The following is a 25616-nucleotide window of genomic DNA, read 5'->3' on the forward strand; positions in this document are numbered from 1 at the left end:
ACTTAAATCTAAAGCTACGAGGGTTCCAAACGCGTCCTGGTCTAAGAAGAAGCCCACAAAAAACTTAGCCGGGTGTTTTTGCTGAGATGAATTCCATGACGTTAGGCATCATTGGATTGCACGGCTTCCCGCGCGAGTCTTCTCTACTTTTGGCGGTTGGTAGCGTGTCGAAAGCATTCTAGCGGACCGTATCTGTCCAACGAGTAGGTGATCGCCCTCTTGCCCTTTTTCCTTTAACCTGTCCTTGCACCACCAATCGCTCAATCGACCCCTCATTTCTTGAGATGTGGCCAAAAAAATTCAATATTCGTAACTGCACCGTCGACGAAAGTTGTTCCTTCAGTTCTTTTAAAATGGAATTGTTGTGTCTCAAGCACCACACCACTCTCTAGGGCATCGATTTTTCGGCGGTCTTGTGTCCTCTCAATTAACTGTACCCAAAAATCAAGTTGATTATTAAATTTTACGCCCTAACTAAGCAAGTTAGTGCGTAGAAAAGGACAAACAATCAAACACACAAAAAGTGTCAACAGATAATTGGGTTTTGTTGCCTTATTTACTTTGTGATGCAGCGTGGAGTGTTTATTCAAGGTCTATTCCCCAAGTAGAGCAGATGGCATCTATAGACTGCGCCATCCCGAGCGATTTTGAGCTCACTTGACCTCGTTACGTTTACCCTCGTGACCTCCGCCAGAGCCGTACACTGCCAAGTTTATTTTGGAGGCACGCTTCAGCCTCTTGTGCAACAGCAGGATTAAACTCTCGAGTCTTGAACTTATTTCGCTATGTTGTTGGAGTCCTTACAAAGTGTAATGGCCAATCCAACTCGGCATTTTTTTAAATTTTACAATAAGTTGCCTTGACTTCAATCTCATCTAGTGGAATGATGCAGTTAAAGATAGCCTGTTTTAGTTATGGCAGTTATTTTAAAACCTTACCGCCTAATCGGTTTCTACACGTCATCGTACCGGTACGCTAATTCGCTTGGCGACAAGTCTCTGCCAGTAGCTTGGTATTTGGTAACGACAAAAAACCTCCCATTTGACCAGATCAGAGAAAGTTCTGAAATGTTTCATCATTATAATCATATCATCCCATTACCGGCCCACTACAGGGAACGCGTCTTCTCCCAAATTGAGAAGGGGTTAAAGCCGTAGTCCACCACGCTGGCCCAATGCGGATTCGTGGACTCCACACACCTTTGAGAACATTATGTAGAACTCTCAGGCATGCAGGTTTCCTCACAATGTTTTCCCTCACTGTTGAAGCAAGTAATATTTTAATTACTGGGATTCGAACTGAGCTGGAACCCGAAAGATTAAAATTACCAAAATTACAGGCCACAGTGGCTACCACTTCTGGAGGTCATTAATATACCATAAAACACTTAAAATCTGATTGATCTGCTCTCGGCAGAAATCGGCAACGTCGACCTATGCTGCGGTGCGAGAAACGCTGCAAAAGGTCAACATTGTTGATTTTATTTTGATGTCCAATGGATACCAAGAATGCAATGGAAGCGACGAAGAAAATTTTAATTTTACGTTCATAAACTTGACGTTACGCTTTCGCCAGGCTTGTGGGGTTGCAAGGGGTAGGTTAGTACATCCCCCAACCCCCAATCTCACCTGTCCGTGGTACATCCTGCCATCTTACCAACGGGGCTCTGACGACCGACTCATGGTGGTTTACCCATTCTTTACCAGCTGCTCCAAAATCCACTGTTACGAGCAGGAGCGTTATCGGTGCAAGAGCACTGCGATCACCGATTCGAATGCCAAGCGTGGGGATTATTAGCATAACTTTGGTTTGGGAAGTGAATACCAACCACAGCCCCTCGTCCCTGGCGGCCCCGCTATTCCAAGAACTGGCAGCGATATTGATAACGACGTGGCAGCGGGTCTCAAGAATCTCCGGAAGATATTCCGCTGCCGACCCCAACGATTATATAAAATTTTAATTGCCAATACGGAATAATTAATTATTACAGTTTTTTTTTATCTCCCAGCAGATTCTGTGATAATCTTTAATGATGTTAAGCTTTTAGCCCGGGTTTATTTTATTATCATGTGATTGATCGTCAAAGGCTTATGTCTAATAACCAAATTAATTGAATCATACTTGTTTAAGGAGGGTTTTCTTTGGTGGTAGCTAGTCACGGCCGAAGCCTCCCATCAGACTAGACCAGAGAAAATTCACCAATTATTAATTCTAATTAGCCCATTCCGAGGATCGAACCCGGGATCTTCACTCACCACTGCACCTTGACATTAAAAGTTGTAATGAAGATACAATATTAAATTATGAACTGTATCATAAATTAATTTAGTAAGAATCAATTTAGAACAACCTAAAAACAATATCCGTTAGCAAAATGTAGGCCGGCAAACTCCAAAGTAACAATATCATTAGCGTTCGACATTTAATATCCGAAGTTTCGTAATATAAAATTACATAATGCTGCAGTGAGAGAGAGAGTTCTCAGTTCAATCTTGGACTCTGCAATTTACTTCCGAATTCGAGTTCTCGAGACTGCTGCATTTGTTACAACACGCGGCAAAAATTGTTTCCATTCTTCCAGTCGCCACTTGATGGTAGACTCGCGTGGTCGCGTATGGCTTCATGACATTCAAAAGTAACGACTCAACACAATATCGAAGTTTCAAAACAAAATAAAATGTTATAAACATAACCGCGGTCCGCGTGGTCTCGACTCGCACGTTTCATATTATTGAATTTCAAATATGGAATTAAAGGAAAAGATGGTGGACTCTAGTGATGCGATATGGAAGCCTAACTACATGCTGATGTCCTTCCAAAGGATACTAGTGTTGTTCGTTATAATGGCCAGTGTGATTGTTGTTGTTTACTTCACGCCAATGCCAGGTACGAGTCTTTTGTTCTATTAATAACGAAGTGGTATTAATATAAAAACTACTTTTACAAGTTTACTTCCCTGTCCGTTGCACGCAGCTTTGTCCGGTTATTTCCCACAATACCCTCTACAAAGCAAGCTGCAGTCAAAAGGAGAATTTCCTCAATATCGGTTCAGTGGTCTATGCGTCTTACATCTAATCTAACTTATATATAAAATTCAAATTCCTGAATGACTGATAATCAACGCAGAGCCTAAACCGCTGGGGTTAGGAAGTTGGGATTTTGACCGTAGATTTCTGTAATGAAGTAACCAAGGGGTTAAAGTCTGTCATTTCTCAAGTTGTATCCATAGAATTTGGTACTTTGGCTCTCAATTGAATTATATAAGGGACCAATATGCCTACATTTTAATTTATAATAGACAATTACGTAGACTTGTTTATCCAAACTATCGAAGTGAATGCCCGTTGAATATTTTATAAATGTAAATTTTCCTACGAAAACCGAAAACTTGATAATGTAAAAGAACATGCACCTAAATAATGTGTTGACGTATTTAAGGTTGAAGCAGGATGTATAATGTAATAGTAGGAAGTTAATATAGGTATATATTAACTGTATATCGCAATCTAAATATTATATGATATGATTAAATCATATAATATTTAGACTGAGACATAAAATTATAAAATCATATCATTATCATATCTTATATTATCTACACTAGCGGTCTCCTGTAACTTTCCACGTTTTAGTTAACTCTAAAAGATAACATTAGGTATATGTTATCGTTGTTGTCGCGGACTTTTTACAGAACTTTTATAAATGAAAAATTCCGTTCTTTTACACATCGCACGCATCGGAAGCTTTCTAAAGGAATGTTTTTCCCTGTTTTCGCAAACATTTTCATAGCTTTCCTCGATAAATGGACTGTCCAACAAAAACCATTTTTCAATACAAACCTCTAGTTCCTGAGATTAGCGCTATAAACCCAACAAACTCTTCAGCTTTGTTATATTAGCATGGATATAATATTGACGGTGTAATCGGTCGTGTTTGTAAGTAAAAAATATTTGAACAAATTTTTTGAATTTTTTTAAACTACAACAAAGGTTAACTAGCTTAAACATAAAATAAAAAGTTGGCTAAGAAGGCTGAGTGCAAGGAAGGGGCTTATTTTCGACCTTTTTATTTTTTATTATTTGTTGCGTGTAGCAAGTTGCTATAAATACACCTTCTGTGAAAATTTCAACTCTCTACCTATTGCTGCCTATGAGATACAGCCCGCTGTCAGACAGACGGTTGGACGGACGAATACCGCAGGGGTACCATTTGTGCAAGATAAACATCCAATATTAAAATATTCAAAGCACCGTAATTCCAATAATAGATAGTTCGACTGCCTATAAACCTTTTTTGATTATCTAAACTTGCAGGAAATAGTTGTGAATATTGCCCCTGTATATATAAAACGACAAAACAAAAATTGAACAATAATCATATATTCCAGCACCAGTTAAATAATTGAGTCTACTTTCAAAACTGCTATGATTTTTAGCGGATCGGTATAACCTTAATCTTCATTGTGATGAATGTTTTCAATCCCTTTAAACCCATTTTTTTCAAAAGGATTCATCTTAATATTAGTAACACTCTTGTTCTATTTGTAATGATACTATATTTTCTATTACAGAAGAGTATTTTGAAAACTGTGATCGGGAATGCCACGAACTGGACTGGCCCATGATTTGCAGAGTCAAACTTGTTATCGAGGTGTATAAGACGTATAGCAAGTAAGTGATAACAAATAATTGTTAGCATAATTTGTAAAATATAACATTCAACAAACAGCTTTTTTGGGTCTCAGACTAAAAATAGCAGGGACTTATAATAGTTATATATTTTAATATATTTTTGTTACAGATCATGTAACAGTTGCGCAGAAGATGGCAAGGATTGCCCACCAATGTGCATCACAGCAGATGGACGGGAGCGTGGCGTACTTTCAGCTAATAGAGTGCTTCCCGCTCCCACTCTGCATGTCTGTCATAACGATATCCTGGTAGTAGACGTAGTACACCGGGCACCAGCGCATGCTCTCTCAATACACTGGCGTGGTCAGCCTCAAAAAGAAACCCCATTCATGGATGGAGCTCCCATGTTAACGCAATGCCCCCAGCCCGCGTATACTACATTCCAGTACAAATTTCGTGCGTCTGCAGTAGGGACGCACATGTATCATGCACATTCAGCCGCAGACGCCGCTGATGGTCTCGCAGGTGCGTTTATTGTACGCCAATCGCCTAGACTAGACCCTCTGAGAAAACTTTACGACGTCGATGCCACTGATCATACTATTTTCATAGCGGAGTGGGGTCATTCGATGGGACCACTTGCTGGTGTCACGTCCAAAATCTCTAATGCTGAATCGTTGCTAATAAATGGTAAAGGAAATACTCCGGAATCATCTGACGCTCCTTTGTCAACATTTACAGTGGAGTATGGCAAAAAATATAGATTCCGTTTGGCTTACGGAGGAGGTTTCAAAAGTTGTTCTGTGAAATTCTCTATCGACCAACATTTTCTGAGCTTAGTTACATTAGATGGACATAGAGTCCAGACAGAGGCTGTCGGATCAATCGAGTTAGGCAGAGGCGAACGTGCTGATTTTATTTTAGACGCTAAAAGGTCGATAGGCGTGTATAAAATCAATGTTGTCGCTGATAAATCTTGTCAAGAAGATTTGAAAGGAGAAGCAGAATTGGTGTATACAAGGCAAGATAATGTCTTAGTAAAAAATGATGATGAGTCAGTGAATCGTGAATTTACGACTGTGTTCAGTGATAAGTGTGCCAGTGAAGATGTATTGTGTTTGAACGAAGTGCATGCAGCGGACAAACTTCCTCTGGAACTTACAAAAGCGTCTGAAGATACAATTTATGTGCCTTTTAATTACTCCACCAGGCAGATATCAGCGAAACGTGTCGGTGAGTATAATTATACAAGTAGATCATAGAAAGTAAATGCATAATAACTAACAAACCGTATGTAATCTTAAATACGAAACCATTGTTTTATTACGTTAGTTGGTTTAATAACAATCGTTTGTGCTAGGGAAATGAAACATAATAAGTACTATCAGTTTCTGCAAAGCTAATTATCACCTGAAGAAAGTGTTAATTTGGTGCTGCTAAAATTGACAAATAGGTACGACTGCCATTAACAATCGGTGAATGTCTTTGTAAACTTTACTGTCTTAATTTTTCGGGTCATTAGGGAAGTAAGTGTTTCCGAACAGATAAAAGCCTAGAATCAAAACGATTGAATTATAAGTTTTGCTGGGGAGGTCATTTACATTTATTAGAGTTAAAAAAAACTTTGAGTTCATTCCCTGGAAATTTATAGCTCTTTTATATATCTAGAACTGGGAAATTTATGTTACCTACCTACTTAAGTATTCGTTAAAAGCTGCTCACATCATTCAAACTTAGCGATCATATACCTATACTACTGTTACGAGTATATAAATCATTCACTCCTTTGTGTCTGACAACAATTATTTTATGCAAATAAAGGAAGGTTCTTAAAGAGAGATTTATTATTTGAATACAAAATACGTCTTTTGTATATATATATATACGTACTAGCTGTTGCCCGCGACTTCGTGTGCGTTTGATTTTGTTTTTAAAGTATTCAGTATCGCTAAGCCTTAAATGAGTATAGTAGTATATATATATATATATATGTATAACATGTGACTGTCAATTAATTATAGACAAATAATTTGCAATAAAATAAAATTGCGACTATAATTAAAGATTTAAGCTATCCTATCTCTTAAGTTGGACCAGACTGCTCACGGTGTGCCAATTTAATTCAAAATCTGTTAAGTAGTTTAGGAGTCTATCGCGGACAAACATCGTGACAGGAGATTTATATATATTAAGATGTAGGCTTATTACGAGAAAATGTTTAATCAAGGTAATACAAATTCTCTTGCATATTTGGATTATCTATACTTGATATATATTTTTGCATGTTGAAGCAATTACCAACAGTTACATTGTAGTGTTCGTGTTACGAAATATTACCTTATCTTGAACTATACGGATGAATATATAACTATTATCTACGTTGTGTTATGCTACCCTAGTTTTTGTACTGAAAATATTATTAATTCCCAATTTTCTGTATTTAAAATTAGTAGGCGGACAAAAATCAATGCGATGTTTATTTTTATTATCATCATCACAACCCATTACCGGCCTACTACAGGGCAAGGGTTTCCTCTCAGAATGAGAAGGGTTGCCATCGTAGTCCTCCACGCTGGCACAGTGCAGATTGGCTATTGTAATAATTATGGAGAACTCTCAGCCATGCAGGTTTCCTAACGACGTATTCATTCACCATTAAAGCGAGATATTTAATTGCAAAAATTAAAAACGCACGTAGCTTTGAAAATTTAGGGATGCTTGACGGAAATCGAACTCGATTCTTCCAAAAGGGACCTGACCACTATGCATCAATGTTTTATCTGTTGTCAAGTAATTCTTATCCCATTTAGAAGTTCATTGTCAGGTTCATTGAACAGGTTCATTGTTCATTGAACAGGCTGGTTTCAGATTATAATAAAAAGCACATAAACAATTAAATCTGTATGCAAGTTATGCAAATCCGTTTTTGCGTTATTCATCAACCTAACCGTTTTACGAGTCATTTCGCCACTGCTGTTAACCGGTTTTACTACCCAGTACATAATTACAAAACTTGGCAAGGTCGTATTTTTATTTGCTTACTCGTATATGTCTGATTTCGTCAATGTGCGAAATGGTTTCACATATTTTTAATAGCTTAAATGCATGTCATATGCACTACCTAATTAGTACTCAGTTGTATTCCGTTGTAGATTCTTCTTTCCATTTGGAAAATCCTAGATTGCTTAAGGAAGTTCAAAGTACGATAGTATCTAAGTAAAGTTATGGATACAGTTTTATTTTTGTATTTATTACCTACGTTCTACTCAACTTCAACTTTTGTTTATGGCAACCGAGTCACTATTACCTACGTTTCAAATGCCTTAGATCCTAATAAACATTTGTCAATTTTTCTCTTTCTGTCATCGGTAATTTGTAAGTCGATAGAATAGGACATTACATATATTATATATATTAGGTATATATACAGTATACACTAAAGACATAGTTTACAACCCTAGAACATGGTTTATAGGAAAAGGGACAAGAATATCAACCAATATTTTATCCACACAATTAATCACTATTATACAGGACACTTTTGCTACGTAAGCTAGATTTTGTAGTAAGGGTTTTGATGATCTTATCTCAATAAGGTACTGATAGTATAAAGTGACAATGCGTTAACTTAAACTCCATATTAATTTAGAGGATTTTGGCTTATCAAAAACTTACTATAACTATAATATTTCGCTATAAACCAATAAGTACACAAAAAATCAAAAATTTGAATTTAAGAACAGTTATAAATTTTCAGAACCTTAGGCAAGTACTGGTCAATTTTCTACGTAATTAGTTCTAAATCGGTTTAGTAAAATGGGCCTTAATAAGACTAAGCTTATGCTAAGCATAATCTCAGCGTGATAGATTTGTTGATAAATTCCAAACCAAATGATGCTAGTTGTAAGCAGAGCCAATTTATGCGTAAGTTTAAACTCAATCCATATCAGCTAATACACGGTTGCTACGCGAATCGTGTAGAAACGCTAAATATCTGTTTTGGCAATATATAAATTGGGGACTCGAAATACAGTTAAATTTTTTACTTGATTTTAGTATTCAGTGGGTGGTTCAGAAGTCTCTCACTGCAGACGATATAGCCGGACGTCGCTAAGTCTAGTATTCTGAGTTACAAAAAATTGTCTGCAAATTCCCCTGTCTAATATTATCTAAAAGCCCACACGATATGATATTGAAAATTTCATTATTCTACCAGTGAATCTACATAATAAAATATTAATATTCATAGGATTTGAACTAATATGGGGAAAAGCTTCGTGCTAAAATTTTGTTCATGTGAAATAAAGTAAAACCAAAATCAGAAAACATTGCTTTCAGTCGAGGGCTAACTTGTGGATATAAAAAAAGTGCCGACTGGACTCCATTTAACGTGGGATAAGGGCAAAAAGTAGCAGAAACCGTGATGTGTCTTTACTCTTTACCTAGTTTATCTTTATGCTAATCTAAGAAAAATCTGTATATATTCAAAAAGGGGAACAGAAGGCAGTTTTGAGTCACAATTCAATAGTATTGATATTGTATACTTTACGAAATTTTTGCACTATAGTGAGATAGATGATCGTGATATACATTCATAAACATAAACCAAACCTACGAGGGTTTTGGGAAGATAATATAAGGTGCGTGCGGGATTTAACTCGTTCCCTACTAAAATGAAGTCGAAGCTTTAACTACTAGGCTATCTATCACTGCTTCATTCCTGGTACTTAGTGCTTTGGAAGGCTGAATAAATTGAGCCATACAGCGCGTTTCATTAATATTATAAATGCTTCATTGGTCTGGTCGTAAGCCTGTTGAGCTTCGGATCACGAGATCCTGAGTTGGGCCAAGTTAGTTGTTAGGTAACGAATTATTCTGTTATAAAACCTGACTGACGTCCCAGAGTTAGGGAATTGTTTTTGTCCATCCTCGTGCCTCGGGAAGCAAGTTAAGCTGTTTGTCCAAGTTATGATCACTAACATGTGATCGCATCGCACCAAGTGGAGCAGCTTAGTGGGTCTTCGGTCTGAACCCAACTCTCCTATGACAGGTGCGACTTGTGCCCAGCAGTGGGACGTTAATAAGATGATGATGATAATAATTATAAATTCAAAAGTATACAACACAAAACTCTATGTTTCGATGTATAAACTAATGAACAGATCTAGGGAAAAGCATGCGGTTCTGACAGCGAGCGTAAACATCTTCGGGAATATTACTCAAGCTCACGGGAAATCAGGAAATAGTTCGCGGACACTGAAGATAAAAAAAATATACTATCACACGAGTATCTAATCATACATTAGGTAACATTACAGAAATTATAGGTACTTATATTTTATGCCTTTTATTTTCATGTGAATTATTAGATCGTAGTAACTTCTTCAGTTACGTAACGTTGAGTCATCTCGGTTAAACCTGCACGGTTGAGCGATTCTAATGCCACATATTCCACTCGTTAATATTTTCATACTCCATGTATTTTATAATAAATAAAAAAATCTCTTATAAAAGATAATTGAAAACTTTAGTCCATGCAACGCGTAGTTTAGTGTAGAGTTCCGTTGATGCCTGGTTAAAAAAGCCTTTTACTTCTTGTAACTTACATTTACATACAAGCTTGTTTAATAGTATATATATATATATATATATATAGTTAGTATTTTTCGTTTACTTAAATTAATTGTTACAAATGTAAGTTTATTACAAGAACCCCAGATTGGGTTATGTCCCAAGAAAACGGACGGTTCCCAGAGGATTTGTCAAAAACCGTTATAAACGCCACACGAACGAAGTATGCGGGCAACAACTAGTATAATAAGAGACGGCTGTACAGATTCCAAGTAGGTTTATTTCATAGGTTGGTTACTTGGTAATAAGCTGTTATAGTTTTAAGTTTTAACTTGATTTAATATCCAAAAGAGACGACAGCAAAATTAATAAGTCGATCTAATCTGAACACTTCAGACGAAGGGTTGATTTCAGTCTCTTCTATCCTTTTCCAACTAGTCCCTGTAGATAAAGATAGCACTACTGAAGTAAATATGCCATATGCAAAATTTATTTTGATTGAACAGAATTAAGAACATACAGAAACCGAGTACACGACTAATATTGAAGCAGCAAGATATATATATGTATATTTTATTTATATTTTGTATAATTTTAAATCTTATTTATTGCACCACCTACCTCTTTTCTATGTTTTTTCCTTTTACGCCATTGGTTGCCTGGAAGCGATAAGGCCACCAAATTGGACTCAGTTGATATGTATTTATATCTCTGTAACTACTTTTTTTCTTTGGTGTACATTAAAAGTGTATTCATTCATTCATTCATCAAATACCACTCCACTTTAGAAGGGTTTTCGAACAAACAGTTAGTCTCTTCATTCCATTTAGCAGTTGACAAATGGGAAAAGGTTTGTGAGCCAACACTATTCCGCGGTGTGAAGTGAGATATACCTGGAGCGGTTTTCACTGTTTTTTGACACAATACACGGCATACATCAATTGCTGAATGAGGGTTCTGCATGTTCTTAATTCTGTGTTACATTGATAAGTAACTCCGGTTGTAAGCGGACAGCTTTAAAGCACACATTTTTGTTACAAACACTCATGAAAAAACCTTAATCGAAAAAAAATTGTTAACATACAATATCCAACGTAACTCTAGGTAAACTTAAAATAACTTATATTGCAAGATTTCTTTTATTTCTTTGTAGACGTGATTAAATCATCATCATCATTTCAAACCTTTACCGGTCTACTACAGGGCACGAGTATCCTACCACAATGAGAAGGGATAAAGGCCTTAGTCTCCACACCTTTGAAAACATTATGGAGAACTCTCGGCATGCTGGTCACGATGTTTTCGAACGCTGTTAAAGCAAGAGATATTTTAATTGCTTAAAACGTTATCATAAAAAAATTAGAAGTGCGTTCTGGGATTCGAATTCGGCTCCCCGAAAGTGATGTCGAGGTCCTACCCACTGGGCTATCACAGCTTCTGATTATATAAATCAGTACAAAATACAGCTGTCTAGTGCTTAGACACGGGCAAAAGGACACGGTGAAACTATAAGGTTTTCTTATTTTATATGGAATTCCTTATTAGTAGAGATACCTATCTGCACACCTGCACATAATAATATGTAGATTACCTGGAAGTAAGACCTAGTGGTCTTACTTCCAGGTAATCTACATGTAGGTAGGTAGGTACAATCGCCTGTGGAAAAATATAAAGCCTTCAAGGTGTTATACCTACTTCCTAGGTATATTATTAGTAAGCTGCGTTAATTTTATGATGCCCGTTTTCGCTTAGTCTAGGTATCGCCTCACTCTTATGCCTAATGTTTTAAGAGATGTCTATAGAAATAAAATTTCAATTCGACTCTCTCAGCTGATATTAGTGAACGGTCTGGTGGAACCTCCTTAAATTAGGCGTTACTAATATAAGCATTTTATGTAAAAAATAGGCATAAAACAAAAACGGGTATAAATATTGCAACCAACTAACAATGCTTTGAATAAAATGAACGTTTCTGAACTTTGATCCGTTACGTATAACAATTCTTTGTTTTTACCTACGAACAATTTTTTTTTGTTTTAAAATTCTAAGCCGCGATGATCTAACTCCTGTATCTGTTAGAAATACTTTACCTATATTGCTGACTTCACAATAAATATGCACCTGATGATATGTAGCAAAATATTTATTTATTTATTTATTTAATAGGAAGCCAACGTTATTTACAATGCCTTAAATCTTATATCTTATATTTATTACGTATATCAAGTTCGATTTTAACTCATATTAATCTTTGTTTTATATAATCTTGTGTATATTCACCTGGTTGATAATTGTTCAATAGTATACTATTTAACAATTAAGTATTAACCAGGAGAATTTTACAATTTAACAATTGTTATCCAGGACAGAATTAGAAATGAAAAGTTTCGCAGGACAGCCAAAGTCACTGACAAAACCCAAACTATCAGCAAGTTGATATGGCGATGGGCAGGCCATGCCTGTCGTGTATCTACGACAAGGCCGTTTGATCAGGAAAGCTCTAGAAAAAATAAAAGAGGAACCAATGTAGCATATCTGAGTGCCGACCTAGCAAAGTCTTCCATACCTATGTTTAAGGAAAAAAGAAGGAACACAAAAAAAAGAGGAGACCACGAACAAGTAGTGTGGGAAGCCATCCAGCACGATGGACCGACGAAATTAAGAGAGCAACGGGGAGTGGGGGGATAAGAGACTGCGGTGTGTGTTATAGAAAGAGGTCTAAATCAAACCATTATTGGAAGATGACTGGATCATTTATTGAATAACCTTAAGGCCTACCCTCATAAGTATATTATTGTAATAATACCCACAACATCTCCCCCCTTATAATAAGTCTAATATATTTAATTACATATCACCTTAAGATCAAAATATTTAAATAGGTAAGTAACATTATTATCGTTATTACATCTTCTTCCTTTTTCTATAAAATTATATATTTTGTCATGCACTCATAGTAGGTTATGAAAATCTATATGTACCAATTATTATTATTATTATTATTGTATTAACATATCTAAACTTAGCTTAATTTTAAGACAAAGCTAGACTAATTTATTTTAAAATAATATTTTAGATTATTACACTTAGACTAAGATTATTACATTGGATTTATAGTATAAAGCATTAAAACGTGTTCAAAGATAGATACCTAATAGTTATATATTCGCTGGCAAAACGAATGGGCGATCGTACAACTCGACCACTGCTTGTTACCCGATGGGCAGGCGGTGGTCGCGGTGAACGCGCCACGTTCGGCTCCGTGGTCGGAGTGGTATTACCCGTTGGCGCGAAGTTAAAACTATCCCAATCCAAGCCAGGGGAATTGCTAATTCGATCGGCATCGTTTCCTCGACTTGGTATTTTCATCAAATGTTGCCTATTACGTCTATAAACGCCACCGTTTTCAATTTGTACCCAATACGATCGTTTTTCTTGTGCTGGACGCAAAATACGAGACTTGACCCATATTTTATTTTGTTTCATTCGAACGGGATCGTTTTGAGATAATGGTATCAAACTTTTAGTTCCTCGGTCATAGTATGACTTATATTGTTTTATTCGTTTAGCACGATTGTCTAACATTAACTGCGGATTAACAGTTTTAGGTTTTAACTGAGTATTTCTAGAGGGCAAACGAGTATTTAACCGACGACTCATTAAAAGCTGTGCCGGTGACCACTTTTCTCCAGAAAGTGGTGTATTTCGAAAATTTAATAGCGATAGTTTCCAGTCTTCGCCACTTTCGTATGACTTACACATCATAGCTTTTATAGTCCGAACGTTCCGTTCGGCGAGCCCGTTGGACCGGGGATACAACGGAGAACTCGTTACATGTGTGAAACCCCAATTATTAGTAAATAATTTAAATTGTTCCGAACAGAATTGGCCAGCATTGTCAGTCACGAGCCTTTTTGGAATACCAAATCTACTGAAAATATCTCTGAATACATTTATAACCGACGCACTAGTTAAATTGGAAAGATTAACAACTTCGACAAATTTAGAATAATAATCTACTACGAGTAAATAGTATTTATTTTGCAACTCAAATATGTCTGCCGCTAAGACTTCCCACGGCAGCGCCGGCACGGGGTGCGGCGCCAGCGGCTCCCGAGGGCTGGCCGCGCGGTGCCGCTGACACGTGTCAGCGGCACCGCGCGCACCGCGGCACCATGCTATAGAAAGAGGTCTAAATCAAACCATTATTGGAAGATGACTGCTCTTCTCATTACTTCTATCAGCCGGCTATCATGCTCTTCTTTCGTCCGACCCCAAATCAAAATGTCATCTATGAACACTTCCACACCTTCCATTTTAAATATTTTAACCATTTCATTGTGAAATATCTCAGGAGCACAGTTAATTCCAAAAGGCATCCGTAAAAATCTATATCTTCCATACGGCGTTGAAAAAGTACACAACTTAGAACTAGATTCCTCTAACTTAATCATCCAAAACCCATTCTTTGCGTCACATTTCGAAAAATATTTCGCTCCTGAAAGATTGCTCGCCATTTCGTCTAACGTGGGCAACTGAAAATGGCTCCGTTTAATGGCCTGATTTAAATTGCGAGGATCTAAACAAACGCGAAGTTTTTTATCCGGTTTTTCGACAATGACAATGTTCGACACCCAATCTGTAGGCCCATCTTCTTTTTTAATAATATTTAATTTTACCATGTTGTCCAATTCTTCTTTTAAACGAGGCCGCAATTTCATTGGTATTTTTCGCGAGGCGCTCACAACGGGTAATATCGCTTTATCAACAACTATTTTACAAATAGTAGGCAGGCAACCTATACCTTCAAATACCGATTCATATTTTTCAAGTTCAAGAGACACTTGGTGCACTCTTGCAATTAATTTCAACGTTACACATGCCCTTAAGCCCAGTAAATTATTACAATTATTATCTAGAACGTAAATTTTTTCACAGCATTTCTGTTTATTATAATTTAATAACCCATTAAAATATCCAATCACAGGTAGCTTATTTTTACTAATTTCTCTTAATACGGTATTGCACTTAATTAGCTTAGACTTATCAAAACCGGCTTTTTCATATGAGCCTAAGGACATGACGGATGCTTCTGCCCCACTATCTAATTTAAATCGTACAAAGATGCCGTTTACTTCTATAGTCTCACACCATGAACCATACATTTCATTTGAAGCTTCGATCGAAATATTGTGCATGAGAAGCTCACCATTCTCGTCGTACTCATCCTGACACTCATCCAGCATCTCTGGGTCCTCTACTACCTCGCGCGCAACCCGCACGCGACAAAATTTGGCAAAGTGACCCCATCTATCGCACCGAAAACACTTCACCGAATACGCCCGGCAACGCATACTTTCACTATGCCGTAACCCACACTTTCCGCAAGCACTATCACTGACACGCCGATATGAAGACTCCGCCGGGCACGCCGCGCACCGCGGGCACGTGTCAAGGGGGGAGATGTAATATTTCAATACTGGAGCCGTGCTGATTTTAGATTTTAATAAGTTAAAAGCCTTATCATAATAGTCTGACCAATCAAAATTAATATTTTTACCCAATAATTCACGCAACGGTGCCGAAAGTTCCGAGTACCGGGGTATGAATCTAGACAAATAATTTGTAACTCCTAGAAATCGCTCTAATCCTTTTTTATCCGTCGGTTTCTGCATATTTTCGATGGCACTTATTCTGTTTTTATCAGGCGATATACCCGTCGAGTTAAATATATGGCCCAAAAAAGTTACCTGACTAACCCCAAAGACACATTTATTTTTATTGAATTTGACACCACTATCGACTGCTCTTCTCATTACTTCTATCAGCCGGCTATCATGCTCTTCTTTCGTCCGACCCCAAATCAAAATGTCATCTATGAACACTTCCACACCTTCCATTTTAAATATTTTAACCATTTCATTGTGAAATATCTCAGGAGCACAGTTAATTCCAAAAGGCATCCGTAAAAATCTATATCTTCCATACGGCGTTGAAAAAGTACACAACTTAGAACTAGATTCCTCTAACTTAATCATCCAAAACCCATTCTTTGCGTCACATTTCGAAAAATATTTCGCTCCTGAAAGATTGCTCGCCATTTCGTCTAACGTGGGCAACTGAAAATGGCTCCGTTTAATGGCCTGATTTAAATTGCGAGGATCTAAACAAACGCGAAGTTTTTTATCCGGTTTTTCGACAATGACAATGTTCGACACCCAATCTGTAGGCCCATCTTCTTTTTTAATAATATTTAATTTTACCATGTTGTCCAATTCTTCTTTTAAACGAGGCCGCAATTTCATTGGTATTTTTCGCGAGGCGCTCACAACGGGTAATATCGCTTTATCAACAACTATTTTACAAATAGTAGGCAGGCAACCTATACCTTCAAATACCGATTCATATTTTTCAAGTTCAAGAGACACTTGGTGCACTCTTGCAATTAATTTCAACGTTACACATGCCCTTAAGCCCAGTAAATTATTACAATTATTATCTAGAACGTAAATTTTTTCACAGCATTTCTGTTTATTATAATTTAATAACCCATTAAAATATCCAATCACAGGTAGCTTATTTTTACTAATTTCTCTTAATACGGTATTGCACTTAATTAGCTTAGACTTATCAAAACCGGCTTTTTCATATGAGCCTAAGGACATGACGGATGCTTCTGCCCCACTATCTAATTTAAATCGTACAAAGATGCCGTTTACTTCTATAGTCTCACACCATGAACCATACATTTCATTTGAAGCTTCGATCGAAATATTGTGCATGAGAAGCTCACCATTCTCGTCGTACTCATCCTGACACTCATCCAGCATCTCTGGGTCCTCTACTACCTCGCGCGCAACCCGCACGCGACAAAATTTGGCAAAGTGACCCCATCTATCGCACCGAAAACACTTCACCGAATACGCCCGGCAACGCATACTTTCACTATGCCGTAACCCACACTTTCCGCAAGCACTATCACTGACACGCCGATATGAAGACTCCGCCGGGCCCCGCCGGCCCCGCCAGCCGGCACGAGCAGCGACCGCAGGCGCCGGGGCGGCAGCCGGAGGCCGGGCACGCTGCTGCACGTGCTCGAGCGCCGCGGCCGGACCCGCAGGGGCGCGCGAGGCGCACGCCGCCGCTTGCTTGCCCGCTCGCTCGGCCGCTCGACACCAGGCACTGGCCTCCTCCAATGTTATTGACGATCTCGCTAATAGCTTCTCCCTCATGTGGACATCTTTTAGTCCACGTATCAACTGCGTCAATACGAGACTATTTTTCAAAGATCCAAATTCACAACTTTTACTCATTTTTTTCAATAATCCTAAATATTTTTCAAAATTATTTTCATTCTGATAGGTTTCAAAAAACGTATGTCTCTCGTAGTTGACGTTTTTCTTAGGATCGCAATACTCACTATACTTTTCACATATCTTTTTATCATCTTTATCATGTTCGGTGAAATCGAGTTCTTCTAGAATTTCCTGCCCGTACTGGCCTAAACAGTGCATAAACAAACCATATTTTTCTTTATTAGTCGCTTTATCCTTGCCCGTGGCAATCAAAAAGTATTCAAATGCATTTTTCCATTCTTTCCAATTCGTAGCTAAGTTGCCATCTTGTTGCAACGGGGCCGGCTGTTGAATCGCCGCGTAAACGCCATCTCCTCGACTTTCATACGCCATTGCATAGGTTAAGATATTTTGCAATCCTTCCGTGTATTAATTATCATAAACTCAATATTTTATCACTATCACTAATGTATATTTCCACACCTGACACCATGTTATAGAAAGAGGTCTAAATCAAACCATTATTGGAAGATGACTGGATCATTTATTGAATAACCTTAAGGCCTACCCTCATAAGTATATTATTGTAATAATACCCACAACAGTGTGGTGTGGTGGCGCTTCTTTGGAATAATCTATGTTAAGCAGTGGATGATGATGAACCAGGAGATCCCATGTAGTTTTGGATTCATGCAAAAACCCTATAGAACTTTCAGTTTTCCCGTATTTGTCACTTTTCGGGCATCTTTCTGAACTTACTTTCCCTAAACACGCTATATACGCTACGAACGTTAAATGCGTTTTCCAAATTTAAGAGTTTTATAAGCAAGAGCACATAATCAAAGACTTCATTATACTCTCATAGATTGTATTATTATTATAACACGCTACATTACAACGTGCTTAAGGAAAGTATATAAAGTAATCATTCGCAAGAAATAATCGCCTACGGTGCAACCGCAGTAATGGCACTAGTAGATTGCACGATGTCTTTATAATAATTTCACGTTTCTCAACGCCATCGATAACTAGAATAATTTATGTATTTTTTTATATACCTATCTACATCGTTTTTCTTTTATTAACATGCGATTTTTAGATATTGTAAAAATTTAAAGTCTGACGTGTTAAAGATATTCTAGAGATTGTCTTAAATATCAAGGTATGAGAAATTAGAAGTGCAAAATGAGTGCAGAAATAAAATGGCTCAAACTCATTGGTGCTAATGTTGAAAGGGCACAATAACCTTGTACTGCCGACTTGACAGTACGATTAAAATTAATCCAACAAGACTTGTCTCGGTAGGTATGTTCGTGTAAAACATTCTAAACAACACATTATTGGTAACAACGCCAGAAATAAAACAGACAAATTTTATTTCTGGTCCGTAGGTAGATTGTATTTATTTCTTTGTGATTCTATTTGTGACTCGATAAGGTGTAAAATATTAGTTAACTATGCCTTACATTATCTATTTACAAGTATATCTGTGACTACTTTTTCTTATGTTCAGCTGTGTATGTCCATTGAGTGCAACATTAAATTTAAGAAATATACTGATTATTTCTTTTGCTACACTTTCTTGAGACGTAGGAAATAGCAATGCAAAGCTATGTTGTGCAAATAATATTATCTCCAAATATCCATGGTTGTTTTTGATTCATCCTATTTAATCTTTTATGAATTCTTTCAAGTAAAGCATCATCGATTTAAAACGATAAATTTACTCGGATTCTTCATGTTGTGTTGTGCTACCCTAGTTGTTCGGACAAATAACCAGCTAAATTTTCTGTGAGCAGACGCACAAAAATCAATGCAATATTTACTTTTACGATATTTATTTAAATCTAGAAGAAATTTGATGCAAACATGATACCAGTAGCGAGCAGGCCAAGAGGTGCAAATATGAAAATCTTGATAGCAGTTTAACTTTTGGGGCTTTTGGAGCAGAGACTTTGGGGCCGTGGGGAACGGGACACGACCTCTTTTTAAAAAACAAGAAAAAGAAAGAAGAAGAAAAGGAGTTAAATTCTACCGGTGATCCTAGTGCTGTCAGTTACCTTGATCAAAAAATACGTTAGGCCATTCAAAGTGGCAATGCTGCCAGCATCTAAGGCACTATGCCAGCGCTGCGGTTTCGAAGACGTTTTTGATTTATTAAGGTTATTTTTGTAATAAAATATTTTAATGTTTATCTTTAACTAGCTGTTGCCCGCGACTTCGTCTGCGTTTCATTTTGTTTTTTGACGTGGCATTCAATTGAGTTGTAGTTCTAAAAAAAATTAAAGTATTCAGTATCGTTAAGCCAATGAGGGATTTGCTACTGTCCGCTGAGGAGTTCTGTCCTCTATCTCCAACCACATTCATCAGATCTACACAAAGTTTGGGCAAAATTAAATACACATACATATATATACCTCTGTAGTACAAAAATAATTATTTAAATCTGTTATAATTTGTCGGAGTAATGGTGAAAAATCGTCAAACACTTTCATCCCCTCTCCCTAAGAAGAATCCAAAAAATCAAATATCATAAAAATTGGTCCAGCCGTTCTTGAGTTATAAATGGTGTAACTGACTTGTTATGTCAACTCAGACGGGAACGCTGTCGAACGGGATAAACAGTATCCTATGTCCGTCTCCTGGCTCTAAGCTACCCACCTACCAATTTTCAGCCATATCGGTGCAGCCGTTCTTGAGTTATAAGTAGTGTAACTAACACGACGTTCTTTTATATATATAAGATAATAAACATTTCTTTCATCTAAAAAACTACAATATCTAATGTGAAGACTGAGTAGTTGACACAATGACCTAATAAGAAGGAAGTACATTTCGTAAGAGAAGTCATTAAAGAGGTCTGTGAATCCATGATGAATAATCCGAATAAATAAGCACGTGGCGGACGCGAGTGCCACAATTAGATTAGGACAAATCTGATCTTATAAATATGTATGAATGTTAATTAAGGTCCACGCCGGCGCGATCGTTCAATGCATATTGTATTACCTAAAACGATACCTTGGATCGGTTTGGATTTCACGTAAATCACTTTACCCTTGGATCTCTCATTTTAATATCTTCCAATTAAAATGAGATGTATGAAAAATATGTAGAATGTATTGGATTGGGAATTTTAATTTGCGTTAGTATTCTTTTTAATTCCCATTTCAAAATACGGTGTTATAAGTTAAATCGCTTTGTCTATCTGTTTTTCTGTGTTATTGGTTTTCTTGATGGCAGGATTCGGCTGTGGCTACTTATCATTATCTCGACAAAAATGCGTCGGAAAATTAGCGTTCCGGTACGCTGTCGCGTAGAAACCGCTTAGGGGTATAAATTTAATAAAACTGCTTACACCCTTACAGGTGTAATATAATCTCGTAGTACCAGATAAGATTCAGCCTAGGCCTCTTATATTGAAAAATATCACACCGCTGGAACTGGACCGATTTCAAACACGATCTCGACTCAAACGTGTGTTTCATTTTAAGTATTTGACAAAGGTTAAGTTTTCAATATATCTGAGAGAGCAAACCCGTGCCTAAATACTGCTTTCTAGAACTAGAAGACTCTGAGCTAAGCCACAGACGGACAGACAGAAACCTGAAAAGGCGCGCATATAAATCTTGTTTAAGCTTTCATAAGTTATGTTTATTAATTAGGATAGCAATCTGTTGTGGCTTTGCAGTTGTTATTTGTAGCAAGAGACTTGCTAATGAAATAACCAGGCGAGAGTTCAAGCTTCAAGTTGCTCACTCATGGTACCCCGCAGTTTCTAGTTATCGCAGTGCAGAGAACAAAGACACGTTCACGAGGCTTCGTACCTCTCAAGTTTTAATAAGGTTTCATATGTTATTTAATCTATCACGATTGCGAATTGGGAATGTTGCTCTATACATAGAGCAACATTAATATTTAATTTTATTGCTAACTGACCCGCACAACTTCGTCTGCACCAAATCGGTTTTTACAGGTTTTAATATCTTATAAAAAACCTAGAACTTCTTGCTGCGCCACCTAACAGCAGGGTGATTGCGTTTCAGGCGACAGGTTTGCAACAGGCGTAAATCTTGCAATCACTGCTGTCAAACTCCCCTTTACCATACAATAGATAAACAAAAGTAACGTTTACATAGTTTAGTTGTATGGCCCAAAATTCCACAACAAGCATAGCTGGGTACACACACTGGGTTGTATTTGTTACTAATATAACATTTGTTACTATTGTATTTGTATGCTAGCGGACCCTCGCGACATCGTCCGCGTATGAGTCTATCAATCGAGAAGCTAGAATAGATGTGATGAAAAATAAAGAAGAACAAGAATTGTAGGCATGCAAAGGCGGCCTTATTGCTGCAAGCAATCTCTTAGTTGATACATACATACATACATCCACCCTCAAAAACTTTCGCATTTATAATATTAAGTTACTACTTTGGTACGCATGTACTCGATCGTCATCGAGTCATCACCATCGTCGGTTTTTATGGCACTCGAGCCTCGGTTTGTGACCCGGTCTATTATATAGTATTTAGGTATTCGTGCACTTCGGTGGCTTTAATAAACCATGGAGCATTGGAAATTGTCACATAATATTGCATAAAGTTTGCAACCTTATTTCTCTATAAATAAATAAAATTATTTATTTATTTCCGCGTTGTTAATTTCGTGGCAAAAACAATTTCTGTTTCTTTACACAATAATAGTATTTACGGAAATGAAATTGGACCTTCATGAATATTTATTTACGCTGGAAGAAAAGGGTACCTACAGGAAAGAGATTACAAAGGAAAACCGTTTGCTGTAATTTCTTGTAACATCCCTTTACTATTATCGATAAGGATAATGGAGAATTGATGGATTTATTGTTCTCTGTTGGTTAACGAGTTCTCAGACTAAGTTTTCTAAATAAATAGACCAGCTCAAGCCCTTGAATTGATACACGTAATGAGGGAGTTGTGAAAAAAGATATAATCCGCCATTTTGTGGCCATCCGTTGACCATTTTGAACCGATTTACATCAAACATATACCAGATACCTGTGAAATACAAAAAAAACAAACTCAAAATCAGTCCATTCGTTCGTGAACTAACAAATAAAGTTTAACAGCTGAATAAGTAGGAATCTACTATTAAAATTATTCAAAGTATAACTATTTCGTACGTGTGTTTGTCACCTAATTCCTCCTAAACGACTGGACTGCTTTGGAAGGCATTTTGTGTGTTTAAACTTTAATGAATTCTTGGATCATACTAATTTCTGCCGACAAGCATTGCTGAGTTTCAGGACGGTACTTTGTAGGTTGTGTTTCTTGTATACCCTGCGAAGTGTTATTTTTAATAGGCGATAGTTTTCCACTTCCCATTGGGTGGACCATCTGCTTGGTCCATTGATTATGTCTATAAAATGGACCACCGCTCCAAAACTTTATCACTTTTAGGTATATTTGCTGGGTTAACGATTATTTTTGCAATAACCGGGACCGTGTTCTCTCAGCACGAAGGTGGTTGGACACCACCAATTTCCAAACTACGGTACCTACGGTACTAAGAATTTTAAAGAGAAAAACTCGATACTTTACAATTTTTGGTCCGAACAGAGAATCGGACGTCGAGCTCCGGAGTTGAACATGTTCACCACTAGTGATTACACCACCAAGGCAATAGTATGAAGGTGTTGTTAACTGTGTCAGAAGGATTACCGATGTAAAAAGCTTTATAAACTAAGGAACATATTTCATATGGCGGCGCAAAGCCAATGAAGTACGGTATTATATGCTTGTATCCAGTAAGCTTATCACAGGTGCCACTTAGGGTCTATACACATCTACTGTATATACGCTTTCTTTAATAATAGTTATTAGCTGAACAGAATATATATATTAAGCAGTAGTAGGTATATATATTTTTATAGTAAGAGGTATGTTGAGGATTACCTTTACGTGATTAAATCAGAAATGCGGAGATCTGTAGAAGGACTGAAGTTACTGTCATAGCTTAATGAGTTTCGAAGCTGAACTGGAAATGGGCCACATTGCACGCATAACCGATGTTCGTACCGACCTATGTCGAGTAGTGGACGTCAAGCGGTTGAAGTGATGATAATTATGAAAAATAATGAATAACGGTACTTCTGAATTTATGTCTCATATTAAGTAATATGTCCCGATATTAATAAGAAGCTTAAATCGTAGAACTTTTTTTTTAGACTCTAATTTGTCTCAAATAAAAATAAAAGTAAATGGATGACCTTCAAAAACTTGTATTATTATATATTTATAATACGACTAGTTATACTCCCGCAGGGTGATAATGTATCTCACGACAGACTTGGGACAGGCGTACATCTTGCAATCACTAATGTCAAAAGTCACTTTTCCAATACAATAAGTAAACAAAAGTGACGTTTGACAGTACTGATTGCAAGTTTTACGCCTGTCCAAAGCCTGTCGCGAGATACGTAATCACCCTGCGGGGTTTCGTCGGGGGAAATTAGAATGGCGCAAAAAACAGACTATTTTTTTTTTATAGTGTCGCGTGAAAAAATATCGGTTTTCGATGTTTAATGAGCTGTCTCCAAAGGACAGTTCAAAATATTTTTCTTAAAAGGTCGCACAGAAATTTTATAAAATTTTAAAAAAATCATCAAAAATCGATTTTTGTTTTTTTTTCTTGTTACGGTATATTTTTATAGACATAAAAAGTAATAAATAAGTTCCTGAAAGTTTCAATTAAAAAATTCAAATTTTAAAAGGTTGCTCAGAATTTTTTTTTATTTGAAAGTGCGTTACTTTGGATTTTGTCGGGCGACCTTTTAATATTCAAATTAAATTCTATCCTTTTTTTCCTTTTATTTAATGAAGTTATCGACAGAAAATTTTATGTTTAAATGAAACAGAACGCGGTAATTTTGGAAAATTCTCTGTTAAACTAATCATAATCGATTTTTGATGATTTTTGAAATTTAACCATGCTTATTACTGCCGCTAAGCAGCCTTTTTGCAATGCTGTGTTCTGGTCCGAAGTGCGTTTCAGATGTTTGTAATTGTAATGTGTCTGTAATTTAATTACAATTACAGACACATGACGCTTAACACCTACGACTCAGGTTGATGGACTCGGGGCGGCACTCTACAGGACGTGTGTCTTGCATGCCCTACCAAGTCGCTATATTTATAGGCGATGGTTTTCCAAATACCAAATAATAATAATTTTCCAAATAATACAAGGTTGGCCAGCTGTTTGTTCCGTCAATTATTTCTAGTCCAGTCATTATAGTAAGTTCACCTCGGAATTCGAGATACCCAGCTATAAGTCTGTAATTACTTGTATATCGACACCCGAAAGTTGTCTCAAAACCTACATATGGTAGGGTGTAAGCAACTATTAAATTTCAAGGTCAAAGGTCACCGAAATCGGTTTTTTGCGCTTTTTGGAAATAACTCATTTCCTATGGGTTTTTTGCTATTTGTATTTATTATCAATATTGTAGAATACAAAATTCTCTACAAATTTTGTTTAATATATATATATTTGTCAATATACAAGTATTTACAGACTTACAGCTGGGTTTCTCGAATTCCGAGATTCTTACCTAATTTAAGCTTAAATGACTGGACTATTCTATCAAAAAAAGATTAACATCTATAGGCTCTGGTGGAACGCGCTAACCTGCAAAACGTATTAAATATGGATCCAAAAATAACTTTGACTAGAATAATATCTCCGCTCTTAATGTTGACCTAAAAGGGCGGTTATCTTGACCTAGTTAAATAAATTTCACTTTGCTTTATAAATTGGCCCAAACGGGAATCAAAATCTATTTTAAATGATGCGGAATTTTGTAGTAACACCCGAGAACGGAACAGTTTTAATGCGTCATTAATAACAGCACTGTTCCTATCCCATTTGCGAAGTTGTGCCAGCTGTAAACTCTAATTATTCTCGCCTACTCGTGTAAATACTTGGTTAAGATAACGGATTAATAGTTATTTTATTGCATAACTAGCTGTTCTCTACGCTACGGGTGGAACCATAATGTTATACAATCTCTTTATGCTTTTAAATAAACGCGCTATCGCCAAGACTAAGAGGTGTTGATAGAAGCTATTGCATC

At 36.9% G+C, this 25616-nt stretch overlaps 1 protein-coding gene across 1 annotated transcript in view; it reads left to right on the forward strand.

The window, feature by feature from the left end:
* The first annotated feature begins 2568 nt into the window (after nucleotides 1–2568).
* Nucleotides 2569–25616, forward strand: part of LOC120624503 (laccase-2-like) — a 41342-nt gene continuing 18294 nt past the window's right edge. Inside the window, exons 1-3 of the mRNA XM_039891090.1 lie at nucleotides 2569–2886; nucleotides 4571–4670; nucleotides 4801–5864. Of these exons, the coding sequence (XP_039747024.1) occupies nucleotides 2745–2886; nucleotides 4571–4670; nucleotides 4801–5864 (1306 nt within the window). The 5' untranslated portion in view covers nucleotides 2569–2744. The remainder of the gene's footprint in view (nucleotides 2887–4570; nucleotides 4671–4800; nucleotides 5865–25616) is intronic.

The sequence above is a fragment of the Pararge aegeria genome, chromosome 6 (genome assembly GCF_905163445.1).
Source record: "Pararge aegeria chromosome 6, ilParAegt1.1, whole genome shotgun sequence".
NCBI classification, from domain to species: domain Eukaryota; kingdom Metazoa; phylum Arthropoda; class Insecta; order Lepidoptera; family Nymphalidae; genus Pararge; species Pararge aegeria.